The sequence below is a fragment of the Phasianus colchicus genome, chromosome 30 (assembly GCF_987193195.1).
Source record: "Phasianus colchicus chromosome 30, bPhaCol1.hap1.1, whole genome shotgun sequence".
In the NCBI taxonomy this organism is placed as follows: domain Eukaryota; kingdom Metazoa; phylum Chordata; class Aves; order Galliformes; family Phasianidae; genus Phasianus; species Phasianus colchicus.
The window spans coordinates 3,004,760-3,032,596 of NC_143465.1; the positions used below are offsets into that span (position 1 = coordinate 3,004,760).

Genomic DNA, 27,837 nt, shown 5'->3' on the forward strand with positions numbered 1-27,837 from the left:
TGGAGGAGAGGTGCTCTGGGGGGGTCTCCTTGGGGGATGGAGGGTCTTTGGGGGAAGGGGGGGTCCATTGGGAAGGGGGGGGGTTCCATGGAGGGGAGGTGCTCTGGGGGGGCTCTATGGGGGAGAAGGGGGGTCGTTGGGGGAGGGGGGGATGCTCTGGGGGTGGTCCATGGGGGATGGAGGGGTGGGAGGCGGGGGTCCATGGGGGGGGGCTCCGTGGGGGGGGAGGTGCTCTGGGGGGGATCCATGGGGAAGGGGAGGTCGTTGGGGGGGGTGGGGTCCATGGGGAAGGGGGGCTCCATGGGGGAAAGGGGGGTCCATGGGGGAGGGGGAGGTGCTCTGGGTGGCTCCATGGGGGGACGGGGGGTCGTTGGGGGAGGGGGGTTCCAGGTGGGGGGGGGTCGCTCTGTGGGGGCTTCCGTGGGGAAGCGCTACTCACAGCCCCCCCGCAGCCGCGTTCGACAAGAAGTACCGCTCCGCGTTCAGCAAGCTGGCGGGCAGCCTGGGCAAGGAGGAGCTGCGGCGGCGGCGGGCGCAGCCCCCCAGTTCCAAAGCCATGGACTGCCGCAAGAGCTTCGGGGCCCCGCTGGAGTGTTAGGGGCCGGGGGGGCGCACACGACCCCCCCCCCGCCGCAGCCCCGCGGGTTTTTTATGTCAGTGTTCATAGATATGATTATTTTTTATTTATTCCTCCTCCCGTCACTGGAAGCCCCCCCCGGGGGGGGCACCCCGCACTGTGCAATACGGCTCCCCGCCCCCCCCCCGGGGCGCCGATGTCAATAAAGCCGCCGCAGTATTTTCTCCGCCCGCCTCCCCCCGCCGCCTGCTTCTGGACTGGGGGGGGGGGAGCCGCCGGGGGCGGGGGGCCGCCATGGCACCATAGAGAGCGGCAAGACGTGCCAGAGCGGCGGCCCGGCCCGGCGGCCATCTTGAGGCCTAGCGAGGCTGCCGAAGCCCGCCGGGTTCTGCCCGGTACCGGGCGCGGCCTCGCCGCGGGCACGTGCAGCCCCGCCACGTGGGCCCGGCCCGGCGGTACGGCGGCCGCTTTGGGCCCAAAGTCCCCAGCGAACGGCGCGCGGGGGCGGAGGGTTCTTGCGATTTTTTTTTTTTCCTTTTTTTTTTTTTTTTTTTTTTTGCCCGCCGACACATAAAGCGGCCGGCGAAATGCCCGGATGTCCAGGCGCCGGGACCCATTAAAGGCGCCCCGCGGGGAAGCTCCTCGGCTTCCGATTGGCCTCGCCGCGCGCCGATCATCACCCCCGCCCGCCAGTAAGGAGCGGGAGGCGGGCTCGCCGGGGGCATCCGCGAGCGCGATCGGCGCGCCGCCCCGTCCGTCCGCGACGCGAGCCAATGGGCGTCGTCGCTGGGGTCGGGAGGCGGGCCGAGCGCGGCGGGGCCGCTGCCCAATCAGCGGCATTGTTTGTGGTGGTGCCGGCTGCGCTCCGCGGCGGCTGTGGGCTGCGGCGCCGTCTGTCCGCCCGCGCGGCCCGGCCCGGCCCGGGATCCGCAGCCGCAGCCGCGGGCCAGGTGAGCGCCGGGGGCGGCGGGGGGCCGCGGGGCGGCGGGGGAGCGCGGCGGGGAGCGGGGGGGGGGGAGCGGAGGGGAGTTCCGGCCGTGCGGGGGCGGCGGGGCCGGGGGTGGGGGAGGGGAAGGGAGGGGGGGGGGCGGCGGCGGCGGCGCGGGGATCCCGGGGTCGGCGGCGCTCCCCGCTCGGTGCGGCGGGGCGGGGCGCGGGGTTGGGCTCCGCCCGGCTGCGGCCCCGCGCGGGGGTGGGGGAGGCCGCGGGGGGCGGCGGGGCCGCTTTGTTCGCCGCTCTCCCGGTTCTTTGCGCCCCCCCCCAGAGCCGTCGCTCCGTTCCCGTTCCCCGGCTCCCGGTTGTTGCCGCCGCTGCGCCCCGGCGGTTCCCCCCCGCCCCCCGCCCCGCTCAGCCCGGATCCGGGGTCGCCGTCCGCCCCCCCCCCGCCGTTGGCCTCGCGGTTCCCCGCCCGGTTCGCCGCAGACGGGGACGTTCGGGCGGCCGAAAAGCGCCGCTCCTTCCCCCGGAGGTCGGGAAGAAGGGAGGCTTTGATGGAGCCGTGACAGGAAGGGAGGAGGAGGAGGAGGAGGGGAGGAAGAGGCAGCGAATGGATGCGGTGGGAGCCGCGCTCCAAACGCTTCGCCTCGCGGCGGCTTCGGGGTTTTCCTCGGGGGGGGAACGAGGAGCCGCTGCCGCCCGCCGGGTTCCGGCGCTGCTCCGAAGCCCGGCCGCGGCACGTGCTGCCCACGGGGGGCGGCGGGACCCCCGGCCCGCACAGCGTTGCCCGCTGACCCCGAGCGGCCGGGCTCTGGGTTCCCCCCCCCCATCGCCCCCGCCCGGCGCTGTGCTCACACGCTGGGTGAGCCCCGACGTGACGCGGCGGATGGGAGCATCCATCTTTGTGGGGCTGCGCTGCTCTCAGGCTCCGCTTCCTCTTCCGACAGCCTCCCCCCCTCCAACCTCTGCTTTGCCCCCCCAACCCCTGCCTTCTCTCCCTCACACAAATCCTAACCCAACCCCTGCTTCCCCCCCCCCAAACCCCCGCCTTCCCCCAGCACCAACCCGAACCCAACCCCTGCCTTCCCCCTGACCCAGCTTCTGCCTCCCCCCGCTTCCATTCCCCACCGCTGCCGGGGGGGGGCTGAGCTGGAGGCGTTTTGGGTCCCCTGGAAGCACCGCTCTGCACCCGAGGCAGGGCTGTGAGCGGCACCGAGCTGCGCTTGGGAAGGGGAGATGAGAGCAGGACGAGGGAAATGGCTGGAATTGAGGGAGGGCAGATTTCAGCTGGGTGTCAGGGGGAAGTTGTTTGCTGTGAGAGCGGTGAGGTGCTGGAACAGCTGCCCAGAGAGGCTGTGGATGGGCATCCATCCCTGGAGGTGTTGGAGGCCAGGTTGGATGGGGCCCTGGGCAGCCTGGGCTGCTGTGAAACGTGGAGGTTGGTGGCTTTGTGGGGTCGGAGCTCCGTGATCCTCGAGGTCCCTTCCGACCCAAACCGTGCCGTGGTGCTGCACACCCCAGCTGTGTTCCCCTCGCTGCCCCCCTGTGTTTAAGGATCGCTGTTCCCCGACGGCTCCCCACCCCATGATCCCCTCTGTCAGCCTCATTTCCCCCACGGATCGACCCTGAGGGCTGTGGGTGCTGCTGGGGGGGGCATCTGACGAACAGAGAGTGACGTTGCCCTGCTTTCAGCTGCCCCACGGCGATGCTCCCAGTCCTGAGCAACGAGTCCCAATGGGAGCAGCGCTGCCACCCGGGACCCCCAACCCCACGGATGGGTGCGGGGGGGGGGGATCCCTTTTGTAAGGAAACCCCTTTGGGAGCAGCGAGGGGGGGGGGCTGTGCTGTGAGGTGGGTGATGGAGGAGCTGTTGCCTTGAAACCGGGCTGTTGTGGTGATGCAGTTCTGGAATGGTGCAGCCCGGGTGAGGCTGCAGGCGTTGGTGCTGCTGGAGGCAGAGCTCGGCTCCCATGGCACAGCACCGTGTGCCCAGGTACGGCCCTGCTGAAAACCACGGGGCGTGGGGGGGGGCTGGGGGGGGCAGCATGCAGTGCTGGGCTTCGTGTCCCCCCACCCCCATCCCTTGTGGTTCCTGTGGTGCTGTGCTGTGGGGTTTCCCATTGGAGCGAGGGTTTATTGGTGCTGAGAGGAGGGGATGTGGGTGAGCTCCAAGCTGGAGCTCTGCAGCCCTCGGCCGGGTGGTGATTTGGGGTGGCAGCCATCGATTTGGGGTGGCGGCCATCGATTTGGGGTGGCGGCCATCGATTTGGGGTGGCGGCACCCAGGACGTGCCCCAAATCCTTCCGAGGATGCCCAGCAGTGCCTGCAATCCGAGCGGCTCCCAGCTGTGCAGAGCAGCACCGCAGGGCTGAGCGCTGCAATCCAGCAGGCGGTGCTGGGACACCTCCAGCCTTATGGGGGTGGAGGTGTGGGGCTGGGGGGCTGAACCCCCCCAACGCAGCCCTGCAGAGCATCGGCGGGGCTCTGTGAGGCTGCGGGGGGGGGGGGGGGGGGTGGCACAGAAGCCGTGGCAGAAGGCAGAGCTGTGCTGGGGCTGGAAGGGAGCCGTTGTGCTCCGGCTCTGCTCGCCGTCCTCCCCTTTTCTCTGCACGCCTTTCTCCTGGCTCTTCCTGCAAGGCAAACGGTGCTGCTGCTGGCTGTGCAGATGGGCTGTGCTGGGGGGGGCGCCGTGTGGTGTTGGAGCATGGGGGGCAGCTCAGCCCTGTGTGCCCCCCACACCCTGTATGATGTCCCCAGCCCCGCGCCCCCCCGGCCATCCCTGTGTCCCCCCCCAGCCCTGCATCCTCCCAGCCTTGTGTTCTGTGCCCCCCCAGCCCTGATACCCTCAGCTTTGTGTCCTGCCCCCCCCCAGTCCTGCGTGCCCCCCAGCCTTGTGTCCTGCCTCCCACCCCGACCAGCCCTGCATACCCCCAGCCTTGTGTCCTCCCCTCATCTCTGTCTTGTGCCCCCCACCCCTGCACTCCCCCCCAGCCTTGTGTCCTCCCCCCAGCCCTGTGCTGTGCCCCCCCAGCCCTGTGTAGCCCTGGCCTCATGTCATGCCCCCCAGCCCTGCGTCCTTCCAGCCCTGTATACCCCCATCCCCATGTTGTGTGCCCCCCCAGCCTTGTGTTCGGCCCCCATCCCTGCATGCCCCCAATCCCTGCATCCTTCCAGCCCTTCATACCCCCATCCCTGTATTGAAGCCCCCAGCCTTCTGTCCTCCTCTCCAGCTCTGCATGCCCCCATCCCTGCATCGTGCCCCCACCCCTGCATTCCCCCAGCCCTGTGTCCACCCCTCATCTGTGTTGTGCCCCCCACCCCTGCACTCCCCCCCAGCCTTGTGTCCTCCCCCAATCTCTATGTTGAGCCCCTTAGCCCTGCATTCCCCCAGCCCTGTGTCCTCCCCCCATCTCTATGTTGTGCCCCCCATCCCTGCATTCCCCCAGCCCTGTGTCCACCCCCATCTCTGTCTTGTCCTCCCCTCATCTCTGAGTTGTGCCCCCCAGCCCTGTGTCCACCCCCATCTCTGTGTTGTGCCCCCAGCCCTGCATCCCCAGCCTCGTGCCCCCATCCCCGCATGCCCCCCCTGCTCCCAGCGCAGCCCCCGGCGCGGCGGTGCCGTATCTCAGAGCCGAGCTGAGCGCAGACAAAACACTGAGCCCTCGTGAGCTCGCTCTGCTGCCCTGGCTGCGCTGCGCCCTGCAGCCCCGGCTCGGCTGCGCGCTGCTCTCCCTGCAGGACTTCGGTGGCTCGGATCCTCGGGACGCCGACAGCTCCGCTTTGAGCCGCGCCGTCTCCTCCTCTCCTCCTCTCCTCCTCTCCTCCTCTCCTCCTCTCCTCCTCTCCTCCTCTCCTCCTCTCCTCCTCTCCTCCTCTCCTCCTCTCCTCCTCTCCTCCTCTCCTCCTCTCCTCCTCTCCTCCTCTCCTCCTCTCCTCCTCTCCTCCTCTCCTCCTCTCCTCCTCTCCTCCTCTCCTCCTCTCCTCCTCCCGGCTGCCAAACGCGGTTTGCACCAGGAAGGAGGTGGCCCTGCCGCGAACGACCAAACTTGTTTCGCTGCAGTGGGTCTTCGTTTCTCCTTTTGTCTGCGGCGGAGTCGCTGCTGGAGCCGTGTGACATTCGCTCCGTCTGGGGAAGACAAAAGAGCCGGAGCTGCTGGGCTGAGGCCGCTTCGCTGCCCTGCTCGTGGCTGCGTGTGGCTGCAGGGTCCCCTGTGTGCGGCTGGGCTGTGCAGGGTGAGCCGCGCTGCCCGACTGGGGCAGGTGGAGGTGCTGCTCTTGGAATTGGGAGTGAATGGAAATCACAGCTGCGGATTTTCGGAGAGTTTCAAAATGGTTGCTTAGTAATCGTCCCTCGTTGCCGAGTCAGTCCAAACCCAACACATTTTCCCCTCCCGTGAATCACTCCTCAACTCGCTCGTTACTGAAGTCCCTGATTCTAATTTAATCTTGGAGCCTTGACAACTTTAAATACCTACCAGCGCGGCGTGGCTCTGGCCTGGCACCTCCACGGCGCTGTGTTTCCGTCTCGGCGTCGATGCCGGCACCGGGGTGTCCCCAGCCTGGCAGCACCCGGGGGGGGATGTTGGGGCCCGGATTCCCGACGGGAGGCGTTGGTGGAAGTTGGGTCTGTTTGTCTGCGTGGTGCTGTCCGTGGGTCCCGGTGGGGTTCGGGTGAAGCAGGGGGCTGGGATGGGGAGGTGTAAGGACTGCTTGGCTGCAGGGCTGGGGGTGGTTGGGTTGGAGGGGTCCTTAAAGGTCGTGGATTCATTGAGGGGTTGGAAGGGTCCTGAAAGATCACAGGGCCATGGGATGGGCTGGAACAATCCTTAGGGATCATAGAATGAAGGGATGGTTGTGTTGGAGGGGTCCTGAAAGATCATAGAGCTGGGGGATCAATTGGAAAGGTCCTTAAAGATCATGGAGCCACGGGATGGGTTGGAAGGGTCCTTAAAGGAAGTCATAGGTTCATGAAATGGTTGGATGGGAAGGGTCCTTAGGGATTGTAGAGCCATGGGATGGTTGAGTTGGAAAGGTCCTTAAAGATCATAGGACCGTGGGATGGGTTGGAAGGGTCCTTAAAGATCATAGGACCGTGGGAAGGATTGGAAGGGTCCTTGAAGATCATAGGGCCATGGTATGGTTGGCTTGGAAGGGTCCTTAAAGATCACAGGGCCATGGGATGGGTTGGAAGGGTCCTTAAAGATCATAGGACCGTGGGATGGGTTGGAAGGGTCCTTAAAGATCATAGGACCGTGGGATGGTTGTGTTGGAAAGGTCCTTTAGGACCGTGGAATGGATTGGAAAGGTCCTTGAAGATCATAGGGCCTTGGGATGGTTGGCTTGGAAGGGTCCTTAAAGATCACGGGGCCATGGGATGGGTTGGAAGGGTCCTTAAAGCTCATAGAGCCACAGGATGGGTTGGAAGGGACCTCACAGCCCACCCCCCCGCCCTTCCCCTCCTATACTGTGCCGGCCCACCCCCTTCCCCATGGCTCCTGCTGGGCTCCCCGGACCTCCAGCCTCCATCTTCCCACCTCGTGGCTCTGTTTGTGTCCTTGCTTTGCTCCCCCCTCCGTATCTGCAGCCCTCACTGCTCTGCTGAAGCACAGCAGCTCTGCTCTGCGTCCCCACAGCCCCATCCCTGCTGTGTGGTCGGTGGGCAGCTGGGGGCTGAGCTGCCCCTCCCCAGAGCTCTGCAGCATCGGGACCCCCGAGCTCTGCATCACCTGCCTGCGATGGGGAACGGGGCCGCATCAAAGCGCCTATTGTTAGCACTGCAGACATGGAGTCAAAGGGCTTTTCATCCTGGAAATGGAAGCACCCAGAGGATGGGTCCTCATAAAGGGACCCTAAAATCAATTAAATGAAGGGCGCGGTGATGTTCTGCCCTTCCCTTTCCACGTCCTGGCCGTGGGGTCTCTCAGGTGCTCTCCTGAAAGCAGTGCTGGGGGTGAAGCTGCAGGGGGTGGGGGTTGGATCCTGCTAACCTGGCGTGGAAGGTGGTGATGCTCCTCTGCTCCTGCCTCTGCTCCTGCCTCTGCTCCTGCCTCTGCTCCTGCCTCTGCTCCTGCCTCTGCTCCTGCCTCTGCTCCTGCCTCTGCTGCTCGGTGCTGGGATCGTGGAGTGGGGATGTGAAGATGTTGGGAGAGCAAATGGGGCGATGCACTGGGGATGTGCTGTGAACAGATGCGGCCGTTTGGAGCTTTGGTGCTGCTCCTGGCTCAGCTCGGTGCTGCGTTGGAGGTGCTGAGTGCCACAGCACGGCTTTGGGGCTGCAGTGCTGGCTGCCACCCCAACGGTGCTGGGGACACTGGGAGCCCCAGGGCTGGGATCTGTAGGGAGAGGCGCTGATGGGGACCTCAGGGACCCCATTGCTGGGATCTATGGGGGTAGTGGTGCTGTGGGGCTGCAGTGCTATGGGGAGAAGCACTGATGGGGTCCTCGAGGACCCCATTGCTGGGACCTGTAGGGCGTTCTGGTGCTGGGGGGCCGTGATGCTGGGATCTGTGGGGAGTAGCAGTGCTGGGGGGGCTGCAGTGCTGGGATGTATGGGGAGTAGCAGTGATGGGGGCCTCAAAGACCCCAATGCTGGGATGTATTACGGGGAGTGCTGGTCCCGAGGGGGCTGTGAAGCTGGGATCTGTGGGGAGTAGCACTGATGGGGACCTCAGAAGCCACAGTGCTGGGATCTGTGGGGTGTGCTGGTGCTGGGGGACCTATGTTGAATGCCAGTGCTGGGATGTATGGGGAGTGCAATGACTGGGACCTGTGGAGTGTCAGCGTGGGGGGCCGTGCTGCTGGGATCCATAGGAAGCACTGGGGCTGGGGGCTGCGATGCCGGGCCCTGTGTGCAGTGCCACTGATGGGGACGTCGGGGACCGCAGGGCTGGGATGCGTGGGGTGCTGGACCTACATGGATACCAGCGCTGGAGGCTGCGGTGCTGCTGCGTGCGGGGGGCAGCGGGTGGGACTGGGGGGGAGCAGCACCTGGCCGTGTGTGCAGCCCTGTGACAGCCCACGGCAGGGCATGGCAGCCCCTGGTGGTGCATAGCAGCCCCTGGCAATGGATAGCTGCCCATGGCAGTGCATAGTAGTGTGTAGCAGGGCATGGCAGCCCCTGGCATCCCATAGCATCCCATAGCAGCTCCTGGCATCCCATAGCATCTCATGATAGTGCATGGCAACCCATGGCAGCCCCCGGCATCCCATAGCTTCCCGTGACAGTGCATGGCATCCCCTGGCAGCTCCTGGTGTCCCATAGCATCCTGTGGCATCCCATGAGAGTGCATGGCATCCCCTGGCAGCTCCTAGCAGCTTCTGGCGTCCCATAGCATCTCATGAGAGTGTATGGCATCCCGTGGCATCCCATGACATTCCCTGGCAGCCCCTGGCATCCCATAGCATCCCATGACAGTGTGTAGCATCCCCTGGCAGCTCCTGGCATCCCATAGCATCCCATGGCAGTGCGTGGCATCCCGTGGCATCCCTTAGCAGCTCCTGGCAGCCCCTGGCATCCCATAGCATCCCATGGCAGTGCATGGCAGCCTCTGGCGTCCCATAGCATCCCATGAGAGTGCATGGCATCCCATGACATCCCCTGGCAGCTCCTGGCATCCCATGGCATCCCATAGCATCCTGTGGCATCCCATGACAGTGTGTAGCATCCCCTGGCAGCCCATGGCATCCTGTGGCATCTCCTGGCAGCCCCTGGCGTCCCATAGCATCTCATGAGAGTGCATAGCATCCCGTGGCATCCCATGACAGTGTGTAGCATCCCCTGGCAGCTCCTGGCATCCCATAGCATCCCATGGCAGTGCGTGGCATCCCGTGGCATCCCTTGGCAGCTCCTGGCAGCCCCTGGCATCCCATAGCATCCCATGACAGTGTGTAGCATCTCCTGGCATCCCATAGCATCCCATGGCAGCTCCTGGCATCCCATAGCATCTCATGGCAGTGCATGGCATCCCCTGGCATCCCTTAGCATCCCCTGGCATCCCATAGCATCCCATGGCAGCTCCTGGCATCCCTTAGCATCCCCTGGCATCCCATAGCATCCCATGGCATCCCCTGGCATCCCTTAGCATCCCCTGGCATCCCATAGCATCCCATGGCAGCTCCTGGCATCCCCTGGCATCCCTTAGCATCTCATGGCAGTGCATGGCATCCCCTGGCATCCCATAGCATCCCGTGGCATCCCATAGCATCCCCTGGCATCCCGTGGCCGCGGTGGTGCCGGACGCGAAGCAGTTAAGGCAGTTAAGGCAGCGTGGAAGGGAAGGAGCTCTCATGAATGAAGACAAAGTTTGGCCGGGATCCAGGGGCTGCCCAAAGCGAGGGGGGGGGGGGGGGGATGGGAGGGGGCTCAGCGAACTGACTTTTAGACGGCAACAGACTTTAAAAAAAAAAAAAGAGATAATTCCATGTCCTGAGGTTACAAACCGGCTGCGACTGGTTTTTTTTTTTTTAATTTTTTTTTTCCCTTTTTTTTTTTTTCCCCTCTTTTTTTTTTTTTTTTCCCTCCCTTTTCCCTGCCCCGCGAGGCATCATGGGTAAAAGTAAGCATCCCCCTTTTTCTTTTGTTTAATATAACAGCACGGCGCATGATTGGCAGCCAAGTGCCCGTTTGGAGACAGGGCTGCGCCGGGTCCCTGGGGACGGACAGACAGACAGACAGACACACACACACACACACAGAGCCGCCCCTCCCCGCCCCCCCCCCCCCCTTTGGGCCCTCCCTGCCTGTAATTTTCTTGACACCTCGAGGAGGCAGCGGGGAGGTTGGATTTTGTACCTGTGAGTATTCCTTGCGCTGCCCTTTTCTTCCTGCCCAGACAAAGGCTCCTGGGGTGCAGCCCTGCTCAGCCCCCCCTTGGCAGCGCCGTGCCGACTCAGAGCCGTTCCCTTCCCTGCCCCCATTGCGGAATTCCCACCTCCACGCGCTCTCAGGACCGAGTGCCCCCCTCCCCACCCCCGTCTTGCAGCCCCCGCTGAGTGCTGAGTCCCGTCGGGTGGCAGCCGGGCGCCGCTTTTTGCTCCGCCGCCGTTTCCAGCAGCAGCGCTGGGGTGGTTTTGGCACCCATGGGTGCTCCAGCAGCCCTTCTGCCCCTCGCCGATGCCAGCCCGGGGTGGGCGCCGTGTGCTGCTGCTCCCCGCGTTGCTGCTGCTGCCTGCATTCCTGCTGCTCCCCGCGTTGCTGCTGCCTCCGCTCGCGGTGCCGCTCCATCCCGGTGCCGGCAGCGCGGCGGAACCACCGAGCACCTCCACTTGGGACCCGTCCTTTGTCTTTCTTTCTCGCATCCCAGGCTGCCACCTAGGAATGACTTTTCCACATGGCCCGTTTGGGAAGGGCTGCCCGCGCTTCTCCCTTTGTTACGCTGGGATCTGCGTTCCTTTACAGCCTCTGCTCTGCTGCCGGGCCTGCGTGGCTGCGCTCCGACCTGCGCCCCGTTCCTGCATGCGGCCACGGCTCCCAATGAGCTCCAGGTGCAGCCTCCTCCCATCCCCGCGCTCCACGGATCCCCTCCGTCCGCCCGGCCGTTAAGTCGTAATTACCTTTTTAGGTGATTATCCTTTTTACAGCGTCGCATGGGAACGCAGCCATTTTGTGCGCGGCGCCGCGTGGAAGCGCGCTTTACGACGCCGGGTTGCGTCGGGCCTCGGTGGGGTCGTGGGTGGGTGAGTTTGGAGCTGCAGGCTGTGCTGCTCTGGCAGCCCAACAGCAGCAGCCAGAGCTCAGCTGCTCCTCCGTGCTGCTGCTGCTCCCTGCGCCAGGATGGTGCTGGCAGAGCTGTTGGTGCGCAGTGGTGAGCGCTGCGCTGCAGCACGGCTGCACTGCGGGCATCGTCCCATGGCTGAGGGGTCTGTGATGGCACAGCACCCCAGTGAGCCAGGCTGAGGGGTCCCAGCACCCCAATGAACCAGGCTGAGGGGTCCCTGGTGGCACAGCACCCCAGTAAACCAGGCTGAGGGGTCCCTGGTGGCACAGCAGCCCAATGAACCTGGCTGAGGGGTCCCTGGTGGCACAGCACCCCAATGAACCTGGCTGAGGGGTCCCTGATGGCACAGCAGCCCCATGAACCAGGCTGAGGGGTCCCTGGTGGCACAGCACCCCAATGAGCCAGGCTGAGGGGTCCCAGCACCCCAATGAACCAGGCTGAGGGGTCCCTGGTGGCACAGCACCCCAATGAACCAGGCTGAGCTGTGCTGAGCCTGGCTCGGAGTCCCCATGCTGTGGAGATCCTTGGATATGGAGAGAAGGGTGAAAAGTTGGTTGAGGGTTTTCAGCTCTGATTGCTGGTGGGGAATGGAGGGCTGGGGTTGGAGCCCGAGGGGGGGCACTGGGATGGCGAGGGGGCTGAGCAGCTCTCCTATGAGGAAAGGCTGAGGGAACTGGGCTTCTTTAGCTGGGAGAAGAGGAGGCTGCATGGAGACCTCGTTGTGGCCTTCAGTACTTGAAGGGAGCGGATGAACAGGAGGGGAGCGGCTGTGTGTGAGGTGGGTGGTGATGGGACAAGGGGGAATGGCTTTAAAGTGAGACAGGGGAGGTTTGGGTTGGATGTGAGGAGGAAGTTTTTCAGCCAGAGGGTGGTGAGGCACTGGAACAGGTTGCCCAAGGAGCTGTGGATGCCCCATCCCTGCAGGCATCCAAGGCCAGGCTGGATGTGGCTCTGGGCAGCCTGGGCTGCTGGTTGGTGACCTGCACACAGCAGGGGTTGGAACTGATGGGCACTGTGGTCCTTTGCAACCCAGGCCATTCTCTGATGCTGTGCTGCTGTGTTTGTGCTCACCTGCTGCAGGCAGGGACCATCACCACGTGCAGCATCACTGCGCCTGCATGGAGCAGAGCCGGGGCTCCACATGGAGCAGCCCTCCTTGAGCACGTGGATCCCACAGGGCAGCGTGAGGGATCCCAGGCTCCTGTTGGAAGCACAGCTCGGAGCTTTGCTGCTGCTCCTGTCGCTCGTCTTCCCCAGGTGAAGCTCAGCTCTGTGTCCCTGCGGCCACGTGCTCCGTTTGCTGCTCTCCGTTCCTAGACAGACTCGCTCCTCCGGTACGATGTTAATTTTCGGGGCTGCGCTCGCTCCTTGCAGCTTTTAGAAGAGGTGTTGTTTTATTTCTGTGTTTGTTTGGCCGTGTGGGCGCTGCGTCGAACGCAGATGGAAAAATCTGCTTTGTTTGTCTGGGAATGGCAAACCTGTATTTCAGCACGGAGCAGCGAAACCGCCCCGAGCGCAGCGCAGAGCCCGCAGCGTGCAGGTTTCGGCCTCCGTGCCCACAGCTCTGCCCTCCCCTCCACCTGCAGCCAGCACCGTGAGCCCCCGCAGCCTTCATCCCCCCCCTCCTCCTCCTCCTCCTGCAGCCTGGGGCTGCTCTGACCCCGCTGCTGCAGGAGCTGCTCGCCCACGGAGCTGCGCTGGGAGGTGATGGCAACTCTGCGCCGAGCCTGGAACCAAACGTGTGGTTTGGAGCTCTTTTGTTTCCCCTCCGGGGGGATTTTGCCACCATTTGAGAATTTTGTTTCTGTTTTTTTTATTATTGCTATTATTATCTTGGAGGCTGCAGAGCGACCTGAGCGTGCAGTGCTGCTGCTGCTCCCCCAGCAGTGCCTTCTGTGCAGCCTGAGATCCAGAGAGGGGGAAACAGCCCCCCATCCCCAGCCCCCTCCCCATCCCAGCTCCTGTTCCCAGCTTCCTCATCCTGGCTTCCGATTTCATCTCCTGATGCCAGCTTCCATTCCCAGCTTCCCCATCCCAGCTTTCAGCTCCCTGATGCCAGCTTCCATTTCCAGTTCCTGATCCCAGCTCCTCAGCTCCCAGCTCTCAGCTCCCCATCCAAGCTCCTGCTCCCAGCTCTCAGTTCCCGATCCCAGCTCCCATTTCCATCTCCTGATCCCAGTTCCCCAGCTCTCAGCTCCCGTTCCCATCTCCTGATCCCAGCTCTCAGCTCCCCATCCTAGCTCCTGATCCTGGCTTCCAGTCCCGTCTCCTCACCCCAGCTCCCCCATCCCAGCTCTCAGCTCCCCCTCCCCGCCTCCCCACCCCACACAGACCCAGGGGCTGTGAATCCCCACCAGGTGTTGGGACACCATTTAATTTCCCATGCTGTGATGCTCAGCTGGTCGGCTGTGGCTTGTGGTGGCCCTCAGCCCTCTGTGCTCCATGCGTGATGCTTCCATCCGAGGCGTCGTGTTGGTGAGCAGAGGGCTTCCCAGTGCTGCAGGGTGGGCTGTGCATTGGTGGGGCTGGGGGGGCACTGAGGGCCCTTCTGGTGCCGTTTTTTGCGTCCTTGCATCGTCCAGAAGTGATGTTTGTACCCCTGAGGTTGGTTTCTTGGCGCGGTGCTGAACCCCCTGGGACCCCCTGTGCTCTGCGTGTGGAATTGCAGGGATTTGCAGCTGAGATGAGCAGTGCTTTCCTGGCAGAAATTTGGCTCTGTGGGGCTCCGTCTGGTGGCTCAGAGCTCGGCAGGGCCCACCTTGGGAATGTGGGAAGAGGGGTGCCCGAGGGGCTGTGGCCTCATCCTCCTGTCCAGTGCACGTGGGCATCCGTCAGCAGTGGGATCGGAGAGCAGGAGGGTGATGGGGTGGAAGGGTCCTTCAAGGTCATAGAGCCATGGGATGGTGGGGTTGGAAGGGTCTTTAAAGATCATAGAACACTGGGATGAGTTGGAAGGGTCCCTGGAGGTCATAATGCCATGGGATGGTTGGATTGGGAGGGACCTTAAAGATCATGGGATCATGGGATGGTTGAGTTGGAAAGGTCCTTAAAGATCATCGGACCATGGGATGGGTTGGAAGGGTCCTTAATGATCATAGGACCGTGGGGTGGTTGGGTTGGAAGGGACCACAGCGATCACTTGACCATGGGATGGTTGTGTTGGAAAGGTCCTTAAGGATCATAGAGCCATGGGATGGGTTGGAAGGGTCCTTGAAGATCACAGGACCATGGGATGGGTTGGAAAGGTCCTTAATGATCATAGAGCCAAGGGATGGGTTGGAAGGGTCCTTAAAGATCGTAGTACCATGGGATGGGTTGGAAGGGTCCTTGAAGATCATAGGACCATGGGATGGTTGGGTTGGAAGGGAGCATAAAGTCCAGCTTTATGCCTGGCTGTAGCGGAACCCCTCACTTCCTGGGAGCCCTCCCAGCACCCTGGGAGCAGCAGCTCGTGCTGGGGGAGCTGGCAGGGCTCAGCTGCTCCCCCAGGGGGCATTTCTGCACCCGGAGCAGAAGGGAAGGAGAGGAGTGGGGACGGGGGGTGCTGCTCTGGAGCGTGCCCCCCAAAAAACCGCACGGGAGGGGATTCTCTTCATTTTCAATGAGAAAAGCCGTGGTGTTCGTGCTGATGGCCGGGTGCACTGTGCTGTATCTCAGGGTGCATCTGCTGTGCTCAGAGCTGAGCACGGAGCCACGGAGCCGTTCTGTGCAGGGCTGGAGGCAGCGTGGGGCCCTGCAGGTTGCCGACGTGCCCTGGGCGCAGGGCTGGGTGCTGCCTGGGGCTCCGCGTGCCGGTCGGACCGGGCTGGGCGCACGCAGCACTGAGCCCTGGGGGGGCTGCCGCTCCCCTCCCCGCTTCGTTCTGCCAGCTGGGCGTGCTCTGGGGCTGGGACCCCCATCCTGTGGGGCTCGGGGTGGGACCCCCATCCTGTGGGGTTCGGGGTGCTCTCCCCATCCCGGAGCGCTGTGCTGGGTCCGGATCCCCACCCACGGCACTGATGGTGTCCTCGTGTCCTTCCGCCCCACAGGATGGACAGGATGACAGAGGATGCTCTGCGCCTCAACCTCCTGAAGAGGAGCTTGGACCAGGCGGACGAGCGGGACGACGTTCTGGCCAAGAGGCTGAAGATGGAGGGCCACGAGGCCATGGAGCGGCTGAAGATGCTGGCGCTGCTGAAGAGGAAGGACCTGTCGGGCATCGAGGTGCCCCACGAGCTCCCGGTGAAACAGGATGGTGTGAAAGTGTACGAGGAAAAGCTGAATGGGAGCCTGAGGCCCCATGGGGATGGCAGGACTGCAGGGAGGCCGGGCAAGGAGAACATTAACGACGAGCCGGTGGATATGAGCGCCAGGAGGAGGTGGGTGCCGAAAGGGAGCAGCACCTCGTGCTGCTGGGTGTGGGGCCTTCCCAGCGCTGGAGAGCTGAGCCTGCTCTCCCTGTGCCTCTGGAAGCGCTCGGTGCTGTTCCTTTCCTGCTTTTACTGCTGTGCTCCTCACTGCGCCCCGTCAGGACGGGTTCTGTCCCTCCCTGCACCCACGTGCTCAGTGCTGTGGCTGTTGGGCGCCTGGCAGAAGCGAGGGCTTCCACCCACCGGGTTCTGTCGGCACCCACAGCCCTGGGGGGACCCGTCCCTGTTTGGGTGGGCGACTGGAGCAGGAGCTGATGGCCCACGGGGCGGCACTGTGCCCCCAGGGCACCTTGGTGCTCCTCATGCCGTGCCTTCATGCGTGCCGTGCCTTCATGCGGCGAGCTGAGGGTCTCAGCTGCAGCCCCTCACGTGTGCCCTCAGGCCTTGGGGTGGAGGTGGAACACATGGAAGTGGTTTGGATTTTGGTTGGACTGGAAGCTGTGGGCCTGGCAGTGGGGCAGGGGCAGAGCTGTGGGTGTGTGGCCGGGCACGGAACGCCTCTGCCCCAAGCTGAGCTGCACGGAGCTGCTGGTTCCCAGCAGAGCTGCAGCCCGCAGCCACGGGAGCAGGATTTCTTGCAGACAGATGCTGGCATCCCCGGTGGCTTTGGGGTGCAGGGGGAGCTGGGGCTGCTTCCCTTCCTGGGGTTGTGGTCTTTAGGGCCGTCTGTGCTGTTGGGTTGTCGCCCTGTGAACTGGGAAGAGCTGTGCAGGTGAGGCTGAATGATTGGATTCCCTTCCGTTTGCACCGTGGAGCAGCAGGCAGAGGCGGGGTAACCCTGTAGGTATGCAGGGATCCCTCGTGCTGTGCTCCAGGAGCCTCACCGTGCTGTCACACCTCTGCATGGGCAGCTGGGACGGGGAGCCCAGCACAGTGTGTGGGATGGGAGCGGGCAGGTTGTGGGGTGGGGCTGAAATCCCACCTGTCCTGCACTGCATTCTGCTGCTGGGGGTGGATGGGGGTCCTGGGGACGTGCAGTGGTGCACAGGGCAGCTCTGGGGACACAGCCGTGCTGCAGGACAGCTTTGGAGTCATGCAGGTTTGCAGCAGGGCAGCTCTGGGGACGTGCATGGTGCACAGGCAGCTCCGAGGACACAGCTGTGCAGCAGGACAGCTTTGGAGTCATGCAGGTTTGCAGCAGGGCAGCTCTGGGGTCACACGTGCTGCAGGGCAGCTCTGTGGGCACATGTGCAGCAGGACAGCTCTGGAGACATGCAGCTGTGCAGCAGGACAGCTTTGGGGACATGCAGCTGTGCAGCAGGGCGGCTCTGGGGATGCAGCCGTGCAGCAGGGCAGCTCTGGAGACATGCAGTGGGGCAGCAGAGCATCTCTGGGGTCACACAGCCGTGCTGCAGGACAGCTTTGGAATCATGCAGGTTTGCAGCAGGGCAGCTCTGGAGACATGCAGCTGTGCAGCAGGACAGCTTTGGGGACATGCAGCTGTGCAGCAGGGCGGCTCTGGGGATGCAGCCGTGCAGCAGGGCAGCTCTGGGGACATGCAGCCGTGCAGCAGGACAGCTTTGGGGACATGCAGCCGTGCAGCAGGGCGGCTCTGGGGATGCAGCCATGCAGCGGGGCAGCTGTGGAGACGTGCAGTGGGGCAGCAGAGCATCTCTGGGACGCTCAGCTGTGCAGCAGGACGGCTCTGGGGTCACACAGCCGTGCTGCAGGACAGCTTTGGAGTCATGCAGGTTTGCAGCAGGACGGCTCTGGGGTCACACAGCTGTGCTGCAGGACAGCTTTGGGATCGCAGATGTGCTGCAGGACGGCTCTGGGGACGTGCAGGTTTGCAGCAGGGCTGCCCTAAGGACCAGCGGAAGTTTTTTTGCTGGAAGTTGTGAATTAACACGGAGAGAAACCTCCCCATGAGCAGAGGTGAGGCACTCGCTGCTCCTGCTGCACATGGGGTCACCGCGCTGGGCTGCTTCCCTCCCCACAGCTTCCTGCCAGCAGTGGTGCCGTAATTACGCTCCTGCTTTGACAAAAGTAAATAAAACAGCCCCGCCACGTTCAGCAATCCCTTGCAGATGGCCGTTTTCCCCGCTCTGGCTTCAGAAGCCAACCTTTGTGTTTTTCTTTTCTTTTTTTTTTTTTTTAACGCAACGGAATGTAAATAAGGCAGCTCGGCCGTGTCTGGGTGCTTCTCCAACCAGAGCAGCAGCAGCCACAGGGCTGCACCCCCCACCTGGGGGTCCCTGGGTGCACAGCAGAGCCTGGCGCCGCATCGCTGGGGTCGCTGACACCCGAGGCTGCGCCGGGGGGGGGGGGCAGGAGATGCTGCAGTTCCTGCTTGGCACGGGGACGGCTTCATTCGCAGCTGTCTCGTGTGCAGGCTTGTCCTGATGAGCCCCACTCTGCAGTGGGAAGGCTCACCTGGGGCAGCTTCTGCTCTCGAAGCTCCGTGGAGCTGCTGGGGGCTGCCTCCTCCTTCGGGTGCCCCATGGCTGCAATGGGGCAGGCGGCTCCCACAGCGGTGCTCCGTGGCCGCGCTCCCCAGCGGAGGCTGCACCCCACTGTGCTGCTGCTGCTGGGCTGGGAGCTCTGGGCTGCCTCTGCTCCACGTCCTGCGTGCAGTGCTGAGAGCCCACGGGGGCAGAGCCTTCACGTGGTGCTCCGTGCGCCGCAGCCCACAAAGGGGTCATTGAGGGCTCTGCCCGCACAGAGCGGCGCTTCGGGCTCTGCCAAATGCTCCCAGGGCTCTCATCCCATGGGTGGATGCTTGGAGCCCCGTCGCTGGGTGCATTTCTGCAGCTGAGAGCTGCCCCAGCTCTCGCAGTGCTCCCAGCACCCCGACGCTGCAGTGTGTGGGGCTGGAAGGAGCCCAGCCTGGGGGTCATGAGGGAGGGGGCTTCTCCACCCTGCGGCCTGGGCTGCACAGCTCTGCTGGGTGAGAGCATCCGTCTGGGTTTTGTTCCCCCATTATGGGGTGCTGTCACTGCTGCTTTTGAGGTCGTGGCTTTGGCTGTGGGCAGAGCTCTCGTTCACGTTCACCTTTACAGGCGCCCTTAGCAGAGGGTCTGCAGGGGGGGGCTGTGGGGTCACGGCCCCCTGTGGCTGCTGTGCTCCCGGCCGTGCAGCTCAGCCCCGTTTCTCCCTTCTGCTGGCAGTGACCAGGACCGGGGCCGGCTCACCCCTTCCCCAGACATCATCGTCCTGTCCGACAACGAGGCCTCCAGCCCCCGCTCCAGCTCTCGCATGGAAGAAAGGCTGAAGGCGGCCAACCTGGAGATGTTCAAGGTGAGGCATCCCGCTTTCGGCAGAGCTGCTCCCCCACCTCTGTGCTCCCCGCTGCTCTCAGCGCTGGGGCACAGCTCCGCTCCCCGGCTCTGACCGACTTTCCTCCTCCTCCCAGGGGAAGAGCATAGAGGAGAGGCAGCAGCTCATCAAGCAGCTCCGGGATGAGCTGCGGCTGGAGGAGGCCAGGCTCGTGCTGCTGAAGAAGCTGAGGCAGAGCCAGCTGCAGAAGGAGAACGTGGTACAGAAGGTGCAGCTCAGCGTGGGGCCGGGTGGGGGGCGGTGCAGCGCGGGGCCCTGGGAGCAGCCGACGGCTCGTGGTGCTCAGGCCTCCCTGTGCTGCACGTTTTTCTTCCCGTGGTGCAGCTGTCCTGCTGCCGTGAGGTCTGTGGGTGCTGCAGCTCTGCGTCCCCAGCACTGGATGTGCATTGATTGCTGCAGTCCCGATGGATTTCCCCTTCGGGCATCTCACACTGATGCCGCTGTTTGTTTCCTCTCCGTCCAGACTCCGGTTGTCCAGAATGCAGCGTCCATCGTCCAGCCATCTCCTGCTCACGTGGGACAGCAGGGACTGTCCAAGCTGCCCTCCAGGCCTGGAGCTCAGGGGGTCGAGCCTCAGAACTTAAGGACATTACAGGTGAGCCTCCCTGACCCGGTTCCAGCACCGGGCTGAGCTCTGTGCGCTTCGTGTCCGTGCTGTCAGTGATCTGAGCTGCGGGCGTCAGCACTGCTCTGCACTGCACAGGACGGCGGCCACAGAGGGGATGGAATGGCAGCAGTGGGCAGCAGCTGGGCAGGGCTGCAGCAGACCTGTGCTGCTCTGTGCTGTGGGGATGCTGAGCAGCGCAGCTCGAGGGGGACAGCAGCGCTCGCTTGGGTGCTGCTGGTGCTGGGGATGCTGGGGAAAGCTGCCTGCCGCTCGGGGTGGGAGCTGTGGGGCTGCGGGAGAAGCTGCTCAGCTTTTGGTCAGCTGAGCTGCGGTGTGGATCGGCCCAAGGAAGGGGAGAAGAAAAATGCAAAGTGTGGAATGGAAACGTTTGCCTTCTTTGCGAGGCGCCCCGGGCGGAGCGGAGCAGAGCAGAGCAGGGTGCGTCTGCTCAGCCTTCCCGTGTCCTGGGGGTCCCATAAATGGGAGCCCGATGGGATGAGCTCTGAGCCCACCCCTCGGGCTGGAAGCACGCAGCTTTTCGGGGCTGACAGCCCCAGGGTGGGCAGCTGTGTCCCTTTGGTGGTGCAGCAGCGATGGGGAGGTGTGCGGGGCGCAGGGAGGCGATCCCTTCCCTCCTGCCTTCCCTCCCTCCTGCCTCGGCCAAAGGCTCTGCCGATCACTGCTCCCTCCATTAACCATCTCCTTTGTTTGTGGCATTTGTTTTCTTTGCTATGGCAACGATGGTGGGGTCAAGTCTATTGTGGCTTCGCAGTGGGATGGGGCTGGTAAAGGAAATGGGCTTCGGGGGAAGAGGAAACGCATTGTTTGTGCAGCCTTTGTGAAGATTTGCTGCGTGTGACAATGCAGAACTTCATCTCAAGTTTTCAAAAAGGGGAGGGGAGGAACGAGAGAGGCGGGCGGATGGGAGGCAGCTGAAGGTTTGGGATCTTTGGGAAGGAAAACGGAGCCCTCATCCCTGCAGCTCAGAGCTCTGCATTGGGAGAGCCCTGCGTTTCTGCACGCTGATCACATCAGCATGGCTGGATTTTGTGTGTGTGTGTGTGATTGTGTGTGTGATTGTGTGTGTGATTGTGTGTGTGATTGTGTGTGTGATTGTGTGTGTGATTGTGTGTGTGTGTGTGATTGTGTGTGTTTGGTGCCACGAGTGCACCTGGAGCATCACCCCACCCCGTCCTGCTGCCCCTGGGTGCCGTGCTGGGCAGTGCTCAGCCCTGTCCCCATTCAGGCGCAGTTCTCACCCCTCTGCAGCCATATGAGCTCCTTGCCTTCGGGCTCCTTTGTTCCAAGCCAAAGAAATGTGATTATTTGCAGCAGAGAACAACTAGAAGAAGAGCTAAGTCCTCAGAGCAGTGTGAGGGTGGCTGCACTGCACGCAGGTGCAGCTGCTTTGCTGTCGCAGACCCTGATGCTCCCTTTGCCTCCAGTCCTTTTCCTAACTCCCGTTTCCCCCTTGCAGGGTCACAGTGTCATTAGGTCTGCCACAAACACGACCCTGCCCCATATGCTTATGTCTCAGCGTGTGATTGCTCCAAACCCTGCCCAGCTGCAGGGGCAGCGCGTTCCTCCTAAGCCTGGCCTCATCCGCACTACAACTCCAAGCATGAATCCAGCCATCAACTACCAGCCGGTACGGAGCCACCCTGGGCTCTGGGGGGTTTGGCCACGGGGGGGAGCTGGGAAGCACGGGGGGAGCAGAGGCTGCAGCTGAATGCTGTTTAAATGCAGGAGTCATAGGATCCTAGAATGGCCTGGGTTGAAAAGGACCACGGTGACCAGCAGTTCCAACCCCCTACTGTGTGCAGGGTCACCAACCAGCAGCCCAGGCTGCACGGAGAACCCATGGGGTGCCATAGGGATCCATGGGGTGCCATTAGGACCCATAGAATCCTAGAATGGCCTGGGTTGCAAAGGCCCCCAATGCCCATCAGTTCCAACCCCCTGCTGTGTGCAGGTCACCAACCAGCAGCCCAGGCTGCACGGAGAACCCATGGGGTGCCATTAGGATCCATGGGGTGCCATTAGGATCCATGGGGTGCCATTAGGATGCCTGCAGGGATGGGGCATCCACAGCTCCTTGGGCAGCCTGTTCCAGTGCCTCACCACCTCTGGCCGAAAAACTTCCTCCTCACATCCAGCCCAAACCTCCCCTGGCTCACTTTAAAGCCATTCCCCCTTGTCCCATCACCACCCACCTCACACACAGCCGCTCCCCTCCTGTTCATCCGCTCCCTTCAAGTACTGAAGGCCACAACGAGGTCTCCATGCAGCCTCCTCTTCTCCCAGCTAAAGAAGCCCAGTTCCCTCAGCCTTTCCTCACAGGAGAGCTGCTCAGCCCCCTCGCCATCCCAGTGGCCCTCTGACATCTCAGTGCCCTCCTGTGGCCCCGCTCCAAGAGCCCCACGTCCTTCCTGTGCTGGGGGCCCCAGGTCTGGATGCAGCACTGCAGATGTGGCCTCACAAGAGCCGAGCAGAGGGGGACAATCACCTCCCTCTCCCTGCTGCCCCCCCCTTTTTAATGCAGCCCAGAGCACAGTTGGCCTTCGGGGCTGCAAGCTGCATTGCCAGCTCGTACCCAGCTCACCATCCACCAGGACCCCCAGGGAGGAGGGGGTTGGTGCGCGTGGAGCTCCTGCACAGGAGGGATGGCAGGGGGGGCAAAATGGGGGCTGCCGGCACATCGTCCAGCCCACAGCAGCATTGGGTGCCTGGACCAGTGGTGCTGTGCCGCTGTGTGCCGGGCTCAGTGTGCCAGCGTGCAGGCAGCTCCGTGAGGGGCCGAGAGCTGCTCCAGCCCCAGCACAGGAGGTCCATCCTAGGGCCGAGCCTGGCGTTAATCCCGCTCTGCTCTTCCTCTCCAGCAATCAAGTTCTTCTGTTCCTTGCCAGCGTACGTCGTCTTCAGCCATCTACATGAACCTTGCCTCTCACATCCAGCCTGGCACCGTGAACCGGGTTTCCTCCCCGCTCCCCAGCCCCAGCGCCCTGAGCGACGCCGCCAACTCGCAGGCAGCCGCCAAGCTGGCCCTGCGCAAACAGCTGGAGAAAACCCTGCTGGAGATCCCACCCCCAAAGCCGCCCGCGCCGCTGCTGCACTTCCTGCCCAGCGCAGCCAACAGCGAGTTCATCTACATGGTGGGGCTGGAGGAGGTGGTGCAGAGCGTCATCGATAGCCAAGGTCAGCCTGGGGGCTTTCCTCTGCCTGTGCCCCCTCCCCCGGCTTCCCTTCTTGCTTTGCAGACCCCCCCAAACCCGCAGCCAGGTTCTGAGCAGTTCATAGAATGGCCTGGGTCGAAAAGGACTGCAGTGATCATCAGTTCCAGCCCCCTGCTGGGTGCAGGGTTGCCGAGAGGCACACAGGGGCACACAGATCCCCATAGGGACCCATAGATCCCCCATAGGGACCCACGGGGACACATAGAGACCCATCAAGACTTATAGAGACCCGCAGAATCCTAGAATGGCCTGGGTTGCAAAGGACCACAGTGACCAGCAGTTCCAACCCCCTGCTGTGTGCAGGGTCACCAACCAGCAGCCCAGGCTGCCCAGAGCCACATCCAGCCTGGCCTTGGATGCCTGCAGGGATGGGGCATCCACAGCCTCCTTGGGCAACCTGTTCCAGTGCCTCACCACCTCTGGCTGAAAAACTTCCTCCTCACATCCAACCCAAACCTCCCCTGGCTCACTTTAAAGCCATTCCCCCTTGTCCCATCACCACCCACCTCACACACAGCCGTTCCTCCCCCCTGCAGCTCCCAGCCCTGCAGTGCTGCATGCACACAGCCCCAGCTGTGCCCTGGAGCCGTGCAGCCGGTGCAACCCGCCTGGCAGGAGGCACAGGGATCTGCTGAGCCCGAATGGTGGGGAGCCCACATGCAAAACCCTCTGAGCCCCACGGCTGTGTGCCTCACTGCCATCCCCTCCCCATGGCTGGTTGTGAGCACCTCGCCCCAGTTTGGGGCTCTGCCACCAGTTTCTATGGGAACTGGACGAGTCGCCGGTGGCAGAAGGGAGCAAATTGGGTTACGTGGGGGCAGCAGGAGGAGATGGGAGAGCCGTCAGGAGGCAGCAGTGTGGGCTCAGTGCCCTCTGCACTGCCTGCCCTGGCGCTGTGAGCTCTGTGAGCTCTGAGCACTGTGAGCTCTGAGCACCCTGAGCCCCTCGCTGTGCTGTGGGGCTGCGGGTGGGAGCAGCAGGGCCGTTCCCTCACCCCAAATCTGCTCTCAGGGAAGAGCTGCGCGTCCTTCCTGCGCGTGGAGCCCTTCGTCTGCGCTCAGTGCCACACCGACTTCACCCCGCACTGGAAGCAGGAGAAGAACGGGAAGATCCTCTGCGAGCAGTGCATGACGTCCAACCAGAAGAAGGCTCTGAAGGCAGAGCACACCAACAGGCTGAAGAACGCCTTCGTGAAAGCTTTGCAGCAGGAGCAGGTGAGCGCATGGCGAGCAAAGCTGCAGCGCTGCTGCTCCGCTCCGTCCCCCCGCTGTGCTTCCCCCGGGGTTGGGGTCCCTCATTCTGCAAGAGCTGTGGGTGCCCACCCTTGGGTTGCCCCTCTGTAGGGTTGCCCACCCTTGGGGTTGCCCCTCCATGGGGATGCCCACCTTTGGGGTTGCCCACCCTTGGGATTGCCCACCCTTGGGGTTACCCACCTTTAGGATTGCCCTTCTGTGGGGTTGCCCACCCTCAGGGTTGCCCCTCCATGGGGTTGCCCACCCTTGGAGTTGCCTCTCTGTAGGGTTGCCCACCCTTGGAGTTGCCCACCCTTGGGGTTGTCCCTCCATGGGGTTGCCCACCTTTGGGATTGCCCTCTCTTAGGGTTGCCCCTCCATGGGGTTGCCCACCCTTGGGTTGCCCACCCTTGGGGTTGCCCACCCTTGGGGTTGCCCACCTGTGGGTTGCCCTCCCTTAGGGTTGCCCCTCCGTGGGGTTGCCCACCCTTGTGGCCGCCCAGCTTTTGCTGCTGGCCCCGAACAGCCGTCCTCGTGGCGGAGCAGCTCTGCCTTCCCCCCCTTCCCACGTGTTCCTGCTGGACTGGTGCCCACACCGCTGACAGCAGCGGGGGGCTGAGGGCTGAGTCAGGGCAGCTGCTGCTCCCCCCGCGTGGGCTGTGGCTTCCTGGGATGCGGGGGGGGGGGGGGGGGGGGGGGGGGGGGCACTGAAGCACTTTCTGCCTGCTCACGTGGCTGGGGAGGGAGGGGGGCTGCGAATCCCTGCAGCGAAACGGCGTGGCTGAACCTGCTGGGAGGCCCCGGGGTGAAACAAACCCGAATTGTCGTCGGTGAACGGTGTGAAGTGAAACCCGGGGAGCTGAAGGCGAAGGGAAGGCGGCTGCTGATGGCTGGGTCTGCTCAGCTCTGCAGCAGGAGCCGACCTGGGGCTGCAGGGCTGTGCTGAGGGTTGCAGCAGAGCCCTGGGTGCACAGCACTGCGAGAGCTGGGGAGGGGGGGTGGGTGGGCTCCCTTCCCCCGTGTTGGAGGGAAAGGGGGTGAGCTTCAGCCCTGCTGCTCCAGCTCTCAGGGTGCTGCTGCTGCGTTCTTGCAGGAAATCGAGCAGAGGTTGCAGCAGCAGGCAGCCCTGTCCCCCACCGCGGCTCCGGCCGTCTCCAGCGTCAGCAAACAAGAGAACATGATGAGGCACCACACGCTCCGGCAGGTGAGCGGCAGCGGGGCTCCGAGCTGGGGGTGTCCTGTGTGCAGTTGTGGGGGTCTGACCCCCCTGCAGCTGGTTATGTACAAACCCAGGTGGGTTGGAGACCCCCACCCACCCTGCGGGGCTCCGTGCGGCTCTGCTCCCATCTGGCATGGAAGATCTTCCCCATGTTCAGATGTTGGTCAACATTTAGTCGGCTGTTGGTCGACTGTTGGTCGTCAGTCATTGGTAGATGTTTGGTCAACAGTTGAACAACCATGGGTCAACCATTGGTCAGCATTTGATCAACCATTGGTCAGCTGTTGGTCGACTCTTGATTGTCTGTTGGTCAACACTTGGTCAACTGTTGGTCAGCTGTTGGTCAGTCATTGGTAAATGTTTGGTCAACAGTTGAACAACCATTGGTCAGCTGTTGGTCGACTCTTGGTTGTCTCTTGGTCAACTGTTGGTCAGCGTTTGGTCAATCATTGGTCGACTGTCGGTCAGTCATTGGTAAATGTTTGGTCAACCACTGGTCAACCATTGACCAACTGTTGGTTGAATGTTGGTTGGCCATTGGTCAGCTGTTGGTCAACGATTGGTCAGCATGTGGTCAACTGTTGGTCAACCATTGGCCTTCCTGGCCACGAGGGCACACTGCTGGCTTGTGCCTAGCTGTATGTCAGCCTTTGGTCAACCATTGGTGAACTGCTGGTCAATGTTTGGTTGATGATTGGTCAGCCATTGGTCTTCCTGGCCATGCAGGTGCACTGCTGGCTTGTGATTGGCTGTTGGTCAGCTGTTGGTCAACCATTGACCTTACTGGGCAGAAAGGCACACTGCTGGCTTGTGGCTGTTGGTCAGATGTTGGCCAGCTGTTGGTCAGTGTTTGGTTGATGGTTGGTAAATGTTTGGTCAACCATTGGTGAACGATTGGTCAACTGTTGGTCAGTCATTGGCTTTCCTGGCCTTTTTTGGCACACTGCTGGCTCGTGGCTGGCCGTTGGTCAGCTTTTGGTCAACGTTTGGTCAACCATTGTTCAACCATTGCCCTTCCTGGCCCTGCAGGCACTGCTGGCTTGTGGCTGGCTGTTGGTCAACTGTTGGTCAGTGGTTGGTAAATCTTTGGTAAGCCGTTGGTCAACCGTTGGTCAACTGTTGGCCAACTTTTGGTCAACATTTGGTAAATCTTTGGTCAACTGTTGGTCAGCCGTTGGTCAAGTGTTGGTCAACCATTGGCCTTCCTGTCCAGGCGGGCACACTGCTGGCTTAAGGCTGGCTGTTGGTCAACTATTAGTCATTGTTTGGTAAATCTTTCATAAGCCATTGGTCAACTGTTGGTCAACTGTTGGCCAACTGTTGGTCAATGTTTGGTAAATCTTTGGTCAACCATTGGACACCCGTTGGCCAACTGTTGGCCAACTGTTGCTCAACCATTGGCCTTCCTGTCTAGGAGGGCACACTGCTGGCTTAAGGCTGGCTGTTGGTCAACTATTAGTCATTGTTTGGTAAATCTTTCATAAGCCATTGGTCAACTGTTGGTCAACTGTTGGCCAACTGTTGGTCAGTGTTTGGTAAATCTTTAGTCAACCATTGGCCAACTGTTGGCCAACTGTTGGCCAACTGTTGGTCAGTGTTTGGTAAATCTTTGGTCAACCATTGGACACCCGTTGGCCAACTGTTGGCCAACCATTGGCCTTCCTGTCTAGGAGGGCACACTGCTGGCTTCAGGCTGGCTGTTGGTTATCGTTTGGTAAATCTTTCATAAGCCATTGGTCAACTGTTGGTCAACTGTTGGTCAGTGTTTGGTAAATCTTTGGTCAACCATTGGCCAACTGTTGGCCAACTGTTGGTCAACCATTGGCCTTCCTGTCCAGGAGTGCACACTGCTGGCTCGTGGCTGGCTGTTGGTCAGCTGTTGGCCAACCATTGCCCAACGTTTGGTCAACCATTGACCTTCCTGGCCCTGCAGGCACACCGCTGTCTCGTTGCCGCCCGTTGCTCAGCCGATGATCCACCGGCGGTCGGTGGGACCTCCCCCAGCCCCCAACCCCCAACCATCTCAGCACCACGGGGCGGCGCTGCCCCACTCACAGCCCCCCCTTCTCCCCCCACAGGCTCCGCAGCCCCAGAGCTCCCTGCAGCGTGGCATCCCCACCTCGGCCCGCTCCATGCTCTCCAACTTCGCGCAGGCGCCGCAGCTCTCGGTGGCGGGTGGGCTGCTCGGCATGCCAGGTAACGACCCGTTATTTCGGGTACCTGGGGGGGGGGGTCCGGGGGGGTTGCGAGCCCACGCTTCCCCCCTTTCTTCTCTCCCACGCAGGCGTCAACATCGCGTATCTGAACGCGGGCATCGGGGGGCACAAAGCATCCAGCCTGGCGGACCGGCAGCGCGAGTACCTCCTGGACATGATCCCCCCCCGCTCCATATCGCAGTCCATCAGCGGACAGAAATAGCGCCTGCTGCCCCCCCTCCCCCCCCCCAGCCACACAGGGGGCAGAAAAAAGACAACCCCCCCCCCAAATCCCCCCAGACCCCCCTCCTTTTTCTCCCCCCCCCCCCGGCTGCGCGGTCGCTCCCTTTTGGGCCCCGCTCAGCCGCCGCTCTCTGTGTTATCAGCGCTTTCGGTTGAAGCTCTGTTTGTTTTTTGGTTTGTTTTGGTTTTTTTTT

The 27,837-nt window shown here is 62.7% G+C and overlaps 2 protein-coding genes across 13 annotated transcripts in view; both read left to right on the forward strand.

Moving 5' to 3' along the window:
* The window catches only part of DENND4B (DENN domain containing 4B), a 28,398-nt gene extending 27,592 nt beyond the window's left edge, over positions 1-806 (forward strand). For all 5 annotated transcript variants that reach the window (XM_090127170.1, XM_090127168.1, XM_090127169.1 and 2 more), the window contains one exon: positions 453-806. In XM_090127170.1, the coding sequence (XP_089983296.1) occupies positions 453-598 (146 nt within the window). In that variant the 3' untranslated portion in view covers positions 599-806. The remainder of the gene's footprint in view (positions 1-452) is intronic.
* A 598-nt stretch (positions 807-1,404) lies between these two features.
* GATAD2B (GATA zinc finger domain containing 2B) lies at positions 1,405-27,687 on the forward strand. Of its 8 annotated transcripts, none has more exons than XM_090127173.1 (12): positions 1,423-1,527; positions 10,911-11,073; positions 15,258-15,587; positions 18,746-18,875; positions 18,991-19,122; positions 19,378-19,509; positions 20,999-21,169; positions 22,401-22,716; positions 23,766-23,968; positions 25,080-25,190; positions 27,284-27,401; positions 27,490-27,687. In XM_090127173.1, exons 3-12 carry the CDS (start codon positions 15,259-15,261, stop codon positions 27,621-27,623), a joined length of 1,776 nt encoding a protein of 591 aa, XP_089983299.1. In that variant the 5' UTR covers positions 1,423-1,527; positions 10,911-11,073; position 15,258; the 3' UTR covers positions 27,624-27,687. The 8 variants fall into 8 exon arrangements, with proteins under 8 accessions (XP_089983302.1, XP_089983299.1, XP_031465569.2 ...); XM_031609709.2 differs by having other exon boundaries at positions 22,428-22,716; XM_090127178.1 differs by lacking the exon at positions 1,423-1,527 and adding an exon at positions 2,565-3,506.
* Positions 27,688-27,837: the final 150 nt, after the last annotated feature.

Bases quoted from the DNA above. Each gene is read 5' to 3' on its own strand.
- GATAD2B (XM_090127174.1), top strand. From the start codon at position 10,592: ATGGGTGCTCCAGCAGCCCTTCTGCCCCTCGCCGATGCCAGCCCGGGG. The intron at 15,588-18,745 runs GTGGGTGCCGAA...TTCTGCTGGCAG, and splicing joins GATATGAGCGCCAGGAGGAG to TGACCAGGACCGGGGCCGGC. The intron at 25,191-27,283 runs GTGAGCGGCAGC...CTCCCCCCACAG, and splicing joins GGCACCACACGCTCCGGCAG to GCTCCGCAGCCCCAGAGCTC.